At 35.7% G+C, this 13,173-nt stretch overlaps 2 protein-coding genes across 2 annotated transcripts; one reads left to right on the top strand and one right to left on the bottom strand.

Moving 5' to 3' along the window:
- The first annotated feature begins 1,099 nt into the window (after nt 1-1,099).
- Nucleotides 1,100-10,625, top strand: LOC147405687 (ATPase 11, plasma membrane-type-like). Its single transcript, XM_086433486.1, is given in 22 exon segments — nt 1,100-1,365; nt 1,452-1,571; nt 1,656-1,754; nt 1,832-1,969; nt 2,488-2,622; nt 2,706-2,885; nt 2,971-3,177; nt 3,503-3,622; nt 3,720-3,839; nt 3,945-4,067; nt 4,155-4,259; nt 4,773-4,917; nt 5,843-6,007; nt 6,400-6,638; nt 6,816-6,848; nt 7,449-7,530; nt 7,728-7,888; nt 8,683-8,868; nt 9,088-9,160; nt 9,163-9,269; nt 9,363-9,541; nt 10,343-10,625. Coding segments are annotated over 22 exon segments (2,868 nt in total). The 5' UTR covers nt 1,100-1,311; the 3' UTR covers nt 10,440-10,625.
- Nucleotides 10,626-12,157: 1,532 nt separating this feature from the next.
- Nucleotides 12,158-13,084, bottom strand: TRX2 (thioredoxin 2). The gene is made up of 3 exons (XM_086433488.1): nt 12,868-13,084; nt 12,657-12,779; nt 12,158-12,511 (listed from the first exon to the last, which is right to left on the bottom strand). Exons 1-3 carry the CDS (start codon nt 13,003-13,005, stop codon nt 12,377-12,379), a joined length of 396 nt encoding a protein of 131 aa, XP_086289614.1. The 5' UTR covers nt 13,006-13,084; the 3' UTR covers nt 12,158-12,376.
- Between the last annotated feature and the right edge of the window lie 89 nt (nt 13,085-13,173).

Genomic DNA, 13,173 nt, shown 5'->3' with positions numbered 1-13,173 from the left:
TTACATTTCGTTTCCTTACTCAGGTGTATAACACGATCATTTTACTAATACCTATTAATAAATAAAAATTAACACGAAACTTACAAATAATAAAGTATGAGAGTTGATATTGGCACCCTAACTTTTACTTATTACCTTCCAATTTCTTAAATTATTTGTCACACCCCAATTAAAGATTAAAACACTCTTCAAACATTACGAAAGTTTGGCTCAAATTATAATCTTACCATTACAAAACATGCTCGTTCAAATAATTTCAGTAGTTGTTTAGAGCAACTCCAATGCACTTGAGCTCTCACTTTGTATCCTCTCTCAACTGCCATTATACAGAACCAGAGTCCTCCAAAAGAGCTTCAATGCACTCAGACTCTAATCCTCTATTTCAAAATTTTCTAGAAAAAGAGAAAGTGCGAGAGACAAAAGAAGAGTGTGGGTTTCTCTCTCTTCTTGTTAGTGGTTAAAAAACGATGACAATTATGACACATCTTACTGCAATTAAATTTGTGGAGAGTGGTTTTTGCTAGTACAGTTTGAATGGACTTTTATTGACATTCCAAATTTTACTTATATTCAACCATTCAATTATGAGAAATTTTCGTAAATTAGTGTAACTTATGACAAAATATCGATTCTGGCACACTGTTAATTTTAATTCTCAAAACATGTTTTCTAGCGAGACTGTCGCTTTTACAATCTGTGATCTCGCTGATAAATTATCATCGAGATCGTAAGTAATTTTAAAGTGACTTTTATAATTAACGAGATAGCAAGCAAAATAAAACTAAAATACCCTTGATATTTTTAATGACGTGGTAATTGATAATTTATCAAATGAGATCACTGTTAATAAAAGTGATGAGCTCATTGGAAAAATATATTTTGGGAATTAAAATGAATTGTGCACAAGACCACAAAATGGTAATTTTACATTACAATTATTTTACTTATTTTTAATCGGGATGTAATAAGTAAAAGTTGGGTGCCAATAGCAGCTCTCTAAATTATGAAAATTTAAATTTTAAAAACCATAATATTAGGAAGTGCACCTGCCAAGGTATATTTTATATACTTTATGCCTTGTATTTCGGACAACTCTCTCTCTCTCTCTTCACCAATAAAAAAAACGCCTCATCTGTTACTGGCTTACTTCTACTGTTGTTGGTTGGTTGGTTGGTACGGTTTTACTTCCCTTCTCCTCTCTTCCTCAGATTTGGTTTATCTCACAAAGAATTTCTATGGTTTCTGATATTTTCTTGGTTTTGTAGAGAGTAACAGAGAGAGAGAGAGAGAGAGAGAGAGAGAGAGAGAGAGATGGAGGACAAAACTGAAGTTCTGGAAGCTGTGTTAAAGGAGGCTGTGGACTTGGTACTAGATCTGAACTTGAGGAAATGTTTTTGTTTTTTGATTTTTTTCTGAAAGTTTTGCTGATAAATTTGTGTTTTTGAGTTCAGGAAAACATACCCATTGAAGAAGTTTTTGAGAATCTGAGATGTAGCAGAGAAGGTTTAACAACTGACGCTGCTCAGGAGAGATTATCCATCTTTGGGCACAACAAGCTTGAAGAAAAGAAGGTTTCTTTGCTTCTCCACACTTCCATTTCTTATCTGCAAAAATAGTTTTTAATTTTTTAATTTTTTAATTTCTGGGTGTTTCAGGAGAGCAAAGTCTTGAAGTTCTTAGGGTTTATGTGGAATCCTTTATCATGGGTCATGGAAGCTGCTGCAATCATGGCTATTGCCCTTGCTAATGGAGGAGTGAGCACTGAGAACTGTTCTACTTTTTATTATAAGATGGGAAATTTGTCTAATTTTTTGTGAATTTTAATTTGTAGGGAAAACCTCCAGATTGGCAGGACTTTGTGGGCATAATAACTCTGCTTATCATCAACTCAACCATCAGTTTTATAGAAGAGAACAACGCTGGTAATGCGGCGGCAGCTCTAATGGCTAGTCTCGCTCCCAAGGCTAAGGTAGTAGAAAAAACCCACTTACCCAATTGTTGTTTAAATCTGATTGTAGGAATTTGTGGTTTGGATTCGTGTCGTTTTTTATTTTCAAGTGTTTGATGATGATGATGGGTTTTAATTTTAATATTTGATCATGCTATATTTATGAATTAAAATGTAGATTCTCTGTGTATTTTTCTTTCCAATTAATTATTATTTCAATCTGATTATAAGAATTTGTGGTTTGGGTTTCTGTCATTTTTTTATTTTTAAGTGTTTGATTTGATGATGATGGGTATTCTGCTAAATATTTGGAATTCTAAGTTGGGTTATAATATTTATGAATTAAAATATAGATTCTCTGTGTACCTTTCTTTCCAATTAGTTATTATTTCAATCTGATTGTGGGAATTTATGGTTGGGTTTCTCTCATTTTTATTTTATAAGTGTTTGATGATGATGGGTTTTAACTTTAACAGTTGATTCTGCTATATTTTTGGAAATCTAATTTTTTTTTTTAATATTTATGAACTACAACTCAGATTCTTCGCGATGGAAAGTGGAATGAAGAAGATGCAGCTATTCTTGTTCCTGGTGACATAATTAGTATCAAACTTGGAGATATCATCCCTGCTGATGCCCGTCTTCTTGATGGAGACCCGTTGAAAATTGACCAGGTTTCTCTATTTTCTTGGGACCATTGTTAAAAGCTTTCATAATTAATCTGTCTTACTGAAGGTTCCTTGTCTGGGTTTTATAGTCTGCTCTTACAGGGGAGTCCCTACCAGTAACGAAAGGCCCAGGGGACGGTGTTTACTCAGGATCTACATGTAAACAAGGAGAGATTGATGCGGTCGTAATCGCCACCGGAGTTCATACATTCTTCGGCAAGGCTGCTCATCTTGTAGACACCACGAATCAAGTTGGCCATTTCCAAAAGGTAAGGAAATTGATGATGCGATATACTATTTTTGTTCATGATTGTTGTTCTAATTTGAATGAATTCTTGTTTCACCTCTTCTTAGGTCTTGACTGCAATCGGGAATTTCTGCATATGTTCGATTGCTGTGGGGATGATAATTGAGATTATTGTCATGTATCCAATACAAGATCGGAAATATCGTCCAGGAATAGATAACCTCCTCGTGCTTCTCATTGGAGGGATTCCCATTGCCATGCCCACGGTTCTATCTGTGACAATGGCAATTGGTTCTCATCGATTATCTCAACAGGTTGGCCATTTTGAATTTTTTTTTGTTATTTTGATTTTAATTGTTTGTGGCTTGAGTACCTTATATGAGTCCATTGCAAGGTATTAAATTTTGATTTCAGTTAGTTTGGAAATGGAAATATTTCGATCAGTGTGGAAATTATTACAATTTTTGAAAATGATGGAAATATTTCGTGAAATGAATAGTGATTTCCACCAAAATATATACAAAAGTAACTGTTGGTTAAATTTCGTGTCGGAACTTGTGGAATTGGAAATATTTCGGTATATGTGGTGGAAAAATGTCAAAATTTAATACTTTGGTCCATTGTAATTAACTAATGCAGGGAGCTATTACAAAGAGAATGACAGCAATAGAGGAAATGGCTGGCATGGATGTGCTTTGCAGCGATAAGACTGGAACCCTCACATTGAACAAGCTTACGGTTGACAAGAATCTAATTGAGGTCATATAGGGGATGCTATGGGTATTTGATGCCTTTCTAATTGAGGGAAGAGTGTGAATTCTAGACGTAACCATTCTTTCGGAATTTATTTAATCAGGTTTTCACAAAAGGAGTAGATCCAGATACCGTTCTTCTGATGGCGGCCCGAGCTTCCCGTATTGAAAATCAGGACGCTATAGATGCTGCTATAGTTGGGACGTTGGCTGATCCAAAGGAGGTATCCGTTAGTGAAATATATGAATTCTTGTAGATATATTGATTGTTTGTTAAATCTTCCTCATTTTTTGTGTGTCTTTTTCTTTTTCTTTTTGGTTACTTAAAGGCACGAGCTGGCATACAAGAGCTTCACTTCCTTCCATTTAACCCGACTGACAAGCGAACAGCTCTTACTTATATTGACGGTGAAGGCAGAATGCATCGGGTTAGCAAAGGGGCACCGGAACAGGTTTAGTCTTAACTTACTTTGGTGTATTTGGATGGATCCTGCATTATCTGTGTCAATCCTTATTGCTTCCTGTTATATGGTTCTCAGATTCTGAATCTTGTACACAATAAGTCAGACATAGAGCGTAGAGTTCATGCTGTGATTGATAAGTTTGCAGAGCGAGGTCTACGCTCACTTGCAGTAGCATATCAGGTAATATAACGTGTTTCTCTCTTTCTTGATCACGATTTCTGCTGCTTATTTCTGACATGTAAAATGTTGTTAAATGGCATATGTGGTCATGTGCATCCAGCATGTGCTACCCACATATGAGATTTCACACATTGCGTATGTGATCACATGTGTTTCCAAAAAAAAAAAAATGCGAAAAAAATTCCAGAAAAATGCACCATAATTATGTTGTAGGAGTATGGATGGCAGAAATGGGGGTATTTATAGCCGAATGGTGGATTTTAGCTATAAATAAATAAATAATATATATTTGTGTCCAACGGTCATATTTCTGACTGTTGGACAGTATGGCATGGCATGCTACAATATACGATCTCCCAGTGTCTGATAGCACATTTTTGGAGTATGCAATGGCAGCATATGTGAAAATCTTTTTTAGTACTACATGTCCAATATTTAACAATATTGGACATGTAGTACTAAACGCACTTCATAATCTATAATTCCTTGGGTTTGTCTTTCGTTATTGAACAGGAAGTTCCGGAAGGAAGGAAAGAGAGCCCCGGAAGTCCGTGGCAGTTTATTGGTCTCATGCCTCTCTTTGACCCACCCAGACATGACAGTGCAGAGACAATTAGAAGGGCTCTGAATCTCGGGGTTAGTGTTAAGATGATTACAGGTAGATTTCTGCCTTATGACATTATTCTCTATTAGTTCACTGTTGGAAGCTACTCATTAGCATTTGGTGCACAAATTTTGTCTTCTTGAAAGGGGCTTTTTCTTTGGAGGTTAATGATGACAGCTTTAGGGCTTACAACCACCTTTACTATGAGATGTTAATCCCTAATACTCTCATGAATAAAATTTGTGTTTCTGACCCAAGTAATTGGGTTTAGTTGTAGAGCAGACTGCATCTGGTGTTTTTGAAGTTTCAAAGCTTATGCTAAACCTTGTATGGCTTGACTTGGTCCATCGAAGTTCATAATGCACATGACACCATGGCTTTTAAATCTTGTATGAGACAGAGATTACTTGTTCGAGTCATCTCAGTATCGTTTAACATCGAGATGGATTTACATGACATCCCAGACTTAACTCCATCTCGCAAGATAAACAAGATGACTCGGACAATATTTTGAAATTCTCGTCCGAGTCAGTAAAACTCAGCCGAGTCAGCTGGGATTTTTTATTTTTAATTAAAATGATTAACTTCTTTCAGAATTTGAATGCTTATTATATAAATAAACATGATTTTATGATCAAACATGTTCTAATCTACTTTACAAAAAAAAAAATTGAATAAATCATTTTAATCCGAGTTAAATGATATATCTCATTCGAGATGAGTTGACTTGTCCGAGACAACTCAGTCTCATCTATGGATGAGACAAGACGTCATTGCGAGTTTTGAAACATGCATGATGCTGCCATGTTTACATGTTTCAACATTTTCTTGTATTTTCCATTATGTTCTGAGTTCTATATCGTGTCATTCTTGCCCGATTTTCTTTTTTAAGTGATGCAATCCCATTCCTATATTTAATTTGTGGTTTACTTCAGTGAGTGGGTCTTGCTAGCTACTTGACTCTTTCAACTTCTATTAGGTGATCAACTGGCAATTGGTAAGGAAACGGGACGTCGCCTTGGAATGGGAACCAACATGTACCCCTCATCTGCTTTGCTAGGCCAACACAAGGATGAATCGATTGCAGCTTTACCGGTTGATGAACTGATAGAGAAAGCTGATGGTTTCGCTGGTGTTTTCCCGGGTACTGCTTATGATATCTGTGCTTGGTTTTATACTTTAATTAGAGTTTTCACGCACCTATAGCACGGGGCATCCTCTTTGGGGTTAATGGGGTAAAAGAGGAAAAATAAGAAATTTAGATGGGTAATATTGTAAAACGGTAGAAGTAGAAAGAGAATAAAGTTAGAGGTATCTTTGGAAAGAGGAAGAAGAGAAAAGGTAAAATGGCAAAACATGTCCTCGAGATACATTGCTTAAGAGGTATAAATCTTGAGACCAAAGAGAGTGGGACTCACTGTTGTGTTTTATTATATAGATGTCTCCCATGACCAATTGGCTTCTAATTGGTTATCTTTGTGTGTTTTATTCTTCTGTAGTTTGGGCTTAATTTTTACTATTTTTCTGTTGGTTCAGAGCATAAGTACGAAATTGTAAAACGCTTGCAAGCTAGGAAACATATTTGTGGAATGACTGGTGATGGAGTCAACGATGCTCCCGCTCTTAAGAAGGCTGATATTGGGATAGCCGTTGCTGATTCAACTGATGCAGCTCGTAGTGCTTCTGATATTGTTCTTACAGAACCTGGTCTTAGTGTCATTATTAGTGCCGTATTGACTAGTCGTGCTATCTTTCAGAGGATGAAAAATTATACGGTAATAAAAATTTCTCATTTTACTTTACTGTCCACAGTTTGATTACTATTATTAATGTTAATAAATAAGATTAGCTCTCCTCTACTATATGAACTTTTCAACAGTGGGCGATTTTTTTGTAAAAAAAATCTATCTTTATAATTGTTTTTTGATCTGTGATAATGGATTTTCCTGCAGATTTATGCGGTATCCATTACAATCCGTATTGTGGTAAGTTATCTGGTAGTTTTGGTGTTCATGTCTTCTTTTTTATTTTTTTATTTTTAGTCTTTGGGTGCATTATATCGTTACCTTTGGTAAGCACTGGTCGTATACTTCTGATATAAGAATTATGGCCTTTACCAATATAATTGGCTGGGTTCTCTGTAAGTTTTATGGTTTGAGTAAGGCTAGCCTAACTAACTTAGTAAGATTTTGAATCTTATTTGGAGTCGTTGAGCTCACCTTGTGTTATCCAAAAACATGATCCGATGCCACAGGGATATAGAGGTCAAAATTCTATGAACTTTAGAAAAAAAAAACCCCTGAAAAATTGTTATTTTTCACCGTTAAATTTAATTTTTGAATTTGGGAGTTCAGTGGCCTTGCATTTTAAAAACCTTGCATCAAGTCCAAAAAAAATATTTTTTTGATTTTTTATTTATTTGGATCTGATTTTTTCCATGAAATCTAGAGGGCAGTGGTGTTGGATTGCCAATTTGGTAATCCATTTGAACTCAATGACCCCTGATAAAATTTGAAATCTTACTAAGTTAGTAAGGAAAGTGTTGTTCTTATGGTTTTTCCCACTTTCACTTTTCATTGTCTCAGCTTGGTTTCATGCTGCTTGCTCTTATATGGGAGTTTGATTTTCCACCATTCATGGTGCTCATCATTGCCATCCTAAACGACGGTTTGTGTTTTTCTCCTCCTTTACTACTTTAGTGGACTTATTCTTCATTCTTTCTATTACCTTCGTTTTTCTGATTGGCTAACTAGTTAACTATCTTACTTCTTTCTACTGTTTAAACTTTTTATATGCTTTCTTTTTTCTTTCCATTTTCTTATTTGTATTGGTGTCTATAAGTGACTAACCCTCTATCATGTCAGGTACTATAATGACAATATCGAAGGACAGAGTGAAACCATCTCCTCTGCCAGACAGCTGGAAGTTGTCTGAGATCTTTGCAACGGGCATAGTTCTTGGTGGTTACTTGGCAATGATGACAGTCATTTTCTTTTGGGCAGCGTACAAAACAAATTTTTTCCCGGTACAAAGACTTCTCTTTAATAAATGAAAAATTACAAAGTTCGTTAAGTTATTGGGTGTGGCATGTGCTCTTGATTATAAACTCAATATTTTTCAGGGTACTGTGGTGGAGGTTTCGTGTTCTTTGTCAAATTTTCATGTTCTCTTTGATCTCAACATTCAAAATCTTAGTGCAAATTAAATCTGCTTTGTGCCGAAGGCATGGCTTTACTATGTCACCTCTTCATTGGTTATACTATCATGATATCCTAGTTCTTGACTGCCATAATTACTTGGAAAAATATAATTTGGTGGGGGGAAAAAAAGCAGTAAAGAAACAAAAATCGCATACGAAAAACAAGGATTTACGTGGTTCAATAGCGTGCCTATGTCCATGGATCAGAACAAAAACAATCACCATTTTCTTTCTTTAGTTTTACAGTCCTAGAGATCTCTATTTGTAAAACCGGGAGTTGCTAAACGCTTCTATCTCCCCACAAATAGAAAAAAAAAAAAAAAAATTACAGCATAATTCCCTTTTTAGTGGCACTAAAATTTTTGGTCCGGGGGAACTGTACCCTGCACCCCCGCAACCATGCATATACAAGAAGTCCAACCCATATCAAACTTTGATATCATGAATAATTTTGTGCATTGAGGACATACATATTAGTGAATGTATCTATTTAGATCTAGAATATTGGGCTGCTGATTGAATGCATTTCTTCTAGTTTAATGTTTTGTAAATTTAATAAGACCTCTTTTTCTCAATTGTTTGGACTTTGGATTAACAACGCACTCTTCCATAATTTCCAGCGAATATTCAATGTTCCTAGTCTTGAGAAAACACAGCATGACGACATAAAAAAACTTGCTTCAGCAGTGTACTTGCAAGTGAGCACCATCAGCCAAGCCCTTATATTCGTGACACGATCACGGAGTTGGTCTTTTGTTGAGCGTCCTGGCTTGTTACTTGTATCAGCTTTTGTGGTTGCTCAGCTGGTGAGAGAACTTCACATTTCTTTCTATACGAGCATCTTTCATTTAATTTACAGAGTTTCTATTCCCACACCAACTTCTACTAACAACACCCCAAGATGTAAGTTAATTCTACGAGGATTTACATGTGAAATGGGTGGTGATAGTAAAAGTTGGTGTGGAAATAGAATCTCTCTTAATTTATTCAGGGAAACACCCTAACCCTTTTCTTATTATATGCAGATTGCTACCTTGATTGCAGTTTATGCAAACTGGGCCTTTGCTGCGATTGAAGGGATTGGATGGGGTTGGGCTGGTGTGATTGGCTTTATAACATCATCTTTTACTTCCCGCTTGATATCATAAAGTTTCTCATTCGCTACACTCTAAGTGGGAGGGCTTGGGATCTTGTTATTGAACAAAGGGTATGAATGATACTCGTTGGCCATTACATTTTCCCATTGAGAGCAATTTAACACTCCTTGATGTCGGTTTCCAACGGATTCTCTTTTTTGCAGATTGCTTTTACAAGGCAAAAGGATTTCGGGAAGGAAGCACGTGAGCTCAAATGGGCTCATGCACAAAGAACACTTCATGGGTTAGACGCACCTGACACCAAAATGTTTGGTGACCGCGCGAATTTCACAGATCTTAATCATATGGCAGAAGAGGCCAAAAGGCGGGCTGAGATTGCGAGGTGGGTTTCTTTCTTAACAAACAAACATTTAAATCTTGACAAATGGATCAAACAAAAGTGTTTTACAGAGAGCTTCTATTTACACACCAACTTTTACTTATAATATACCAATCTATATGTAAACTTTCATTTAATTTAAAAACTATTGGTGTGTTGTAAGCAAAAGTTGGTCTGCTAATAGAATCTCACTTATTTTAACCTCCCTTTTTCCCTATTCCATCACCATGACATCTATTTCTCTTTTTCTTTTTTGAAAATTACAATGACATCCTTTTTGCCACTTGTTTAGTTTACTGTTGCATATAATATAATTGAAGATGACTAGAATTTGATTACTTACGTATCATCGAGGGAACCAATTTTGTTTCTTAATGGGACAGAGTTTCCAAAGTATTCAGTATTTGATGAATTTTTGTTACTTTGTGCACATTGGATGCTTGGCCGGCAAATGCTAATTCAATAATTTACACTCTTAAATGACTGAAATTTGTTAAACCAACATAGTCTATTGTACGTCTTTAATGTTGGAAAAAAAATAAAAAAATTGTTTCACCAAGGTCCCCAAAAACTCAATTCTTAGTTTTATAGACCTTATAATTCGATCCAAACACGATATAACTATGTGTGATGCTTACAAATGGAGTTGGACCCACCATTCAATAGTAATATACACAAACAATGAACCAATTTGACACCTATAACGACCTCTGATGATTGGGACAATAAATGATAAATGTGAAGGCTTACTCGATGAGAACACTCACTGACTCGTTTTGTTTTGTTTATTATGGTTGGTTGCAGGCTGAGGGAACTAAATACACTGAAAGGTCATGTAGAATCAGTAGTGAGATTGAAGGGTCTCGACATAGAGACAATCCAACAAGCCTATACTGTCTGATTGAGATCCCTTGTTTTCCGTATCCTCTAAATATACTTTTTGTTGGTGCTGTGAGTAAAGCATCTTTGCGTGTTCAGGAGTCCACTCTATTTGTACTGTTTTGCGACAAACCCGCTTTCATATATTATTATTTCGCCATATGTAGACGGTTCTTTTATAATATAGTGCTTGTTCTCTGTGCAATCAGTTTTAGCTTTGTGGGTTCTCTTGCTGGTTTTCTCTCTGTTTTTTCTTGAATTACTATTGACACCTCAACTTTTACTTATTACATCCCAATTTCTTAAATTATAAATCACACACTAATTAAAGATTAAAATACACCATTCAACATTACCAATGTATGATTCAATTCATTACTTCAACATTATAACACTTGTTCAAAGAATCTCAGTACTTGTTTACGATTATGATTAGGCTCATGTAAAATCCTAAACCCAAAAAATAGAAATCTAGCAATAATTTTTTTATTATTTTAAAGTGAGACTTCTATTAGCACCCAAATTTTATTCTCAACTCTCAACCATTCACTTATTTTCTTTATTTTTAATTGTGGTGTAATAAGTAAAAGTTGGGGTTGGCATGAGCTAGCAACTCTCCTTTTCTTTTAGCCTTTCAAGTTCTACACTGAGAGACAAAAATGCTGGGTAGGGACGATTATGCTTTGGTATGTTATCATTTGTTCTTGTCAAAGCCTTTTTAACCTTTTTTTCGTCTGCTTTGTGAGGCATCTCAGCAGAAGCTATCTAGGTAGCACAAATTTCATGGTTGATGTTATCTTTTGTGGAATATTTCACAGTTGAGGTTCATGTCATGGTTCAAAGTTTTGTTCCATTTTCAGAATATTCTTGATTTCGGTTGGGATGATAAAAACAGGGAACTTTTAGAATATTTTGCTTGAGACGATTTCGATTATTCGTTTGACCGAAACCTTATGGGTTTCTATTCCCTATCGCATCCTAATTGCATTAGTACTAAACTTCCATTCAACTAAGGGAGAATCAAGCTATCTACACGAAACACCCCTTTAAGCATGCTCACATTAAGGCATGTTTGAGATTGCTAGATTTTTACCCTGGATGACGACGGAGGTATACAACAACACCCTCGATATATTGAAGGCACATCGAGGCGTACAACACTACTAGTCGTCTAAGAGCAACCCCAACGCAAATAGGCATATCTGTCGAGCATTTTAGTGTGGAGAGTCATCTTGCCTATTCAAGGGATTTTCACTCCGACCGTACTAGTTAAAATAACTCTACAAATTCAACTATTATAAAATGTTTCACAACTCTCATTGTATTTTCTACCAACTACAGGTAAAAAGTGAAACTCACTCTATCCTCTTGCCTCTTCCCACTCTCTTCAAAATATTTCAAAATACAAAAGCCTCAGTCCGAGTGAGTTAAGGTGCCTTTCAGAAGACTCTAACACTGTAAAATGACAATTTGGAGAGGATACAAAGTCAGAACCTAAGCCCGTTGGTGTTACTCTAATAAGAGAAGATTGTTGGTTGAAGCTGTGATATGTTAAAAGGTCTACAATGGAATATGAATTAAGATTGCTTTCCCCTTAATATCTACATAAAAAATCATATATAATTATGGAATTATCATTTTTAATTAGTCAATTCTCACATTCCTAACCTCTTTCTTAATAATATATATATTTTTTTATTCAACTTTTTAATTAAATCCATCATTACTAAGTGCCAAACATTTCCAAAAAGACTAATTTTCAACTTCATTCAAATAATATCAACAAATTACTACAAAAGAGAGATGAAACACACTACCAATCCCCCACCCCCATAATACATATATAAAAAAAAATCCCAACTTTTATTACGAATCAAACACTAAAAAGAGAAGAAAAAGGGCAAAGTTGAGATGGGAGACGATCTAGTGATCTACTGGTGTGATGAGGCATCGATCTCATTATTTTCCTCTGTGTATCTCAATCTTCTTCTCAAGTTCATCTTTTTTGGCCCCCACAATCTTATCTACTTCTTTACCCTTTTTGATGAGCACGAATGTTGGCATCGCTTGCACCCCAAATTCCTGAGCTATGTCCTGTACTCATCATCAATCATTGAATCAAATTTCAGAAAAAGAAAAAAAAAAAAAAAAAAACCCCTAAAAAGTCTTAAAAAATAACATCAAAATCATCCATTTCGACCCTAAATTACAGCTAAAAAGGGGGGAAAGAGATCAATACCTTCAACTCATCGACATCGATTTTGACAAAGACAACTTCTGTGAATTTTTCAGCCATTTGGTGGATGGCTGGTTCTATGAATCGACAGGGACCGCACCATGATGCAGAGAAATCGATCACCATCTTCAACAAAAATAAACCCAGAAGAAAGATCAAGATCAAGATCAAAACCCTAATAAACCAAAGACAGACAGAGAGTGATAGGGGTTACCAGTTGAGAAGATTCTTTGAGGGAGTCGAAGTGAATCCTCCATTCAGTCGAAGAATGGAAAGCTTTAACACGAGAATCCTCTGAGGACGATGGAACACTAGCAGGGGGCGACACCAATGAAGAAAAAAACGAACCCATTCTCTCTCTCTCTCTCTCTCACAAACCCTAACTGAAGTTGGTTCAATTGAAACTTAGAAGAGTTTCTTCACCCTTTGTGATCCAAACCTAAATCCCCTTTCGACTACGCCCAAGCACAAACTCAATGGATCTGGGTCGGGTTTGGGTTGATTTTTTTTTTTTTTAATT

Source organism: Akebia trifoliata, chromosome 3 (genome assembly GCF_017979445.1).
Source record: "Akebia trifoliata isolate Shusen 1 chromosome 3, ASM1797944v1, whole genome shotgun sequence".
NCBI classification, from domain to species: domain Eukaryota; kingdom Viridiplantae; phylum Streptophyta; class Magnoliopsida; order Ranunculales; family Lardizabalaceae; genus Akebia; species Akebia trifoliata.
Note: the sequence above shows the minus strand (reverse complement) of the source record. Positions and strands in the feature narration are given on the sequence as shown.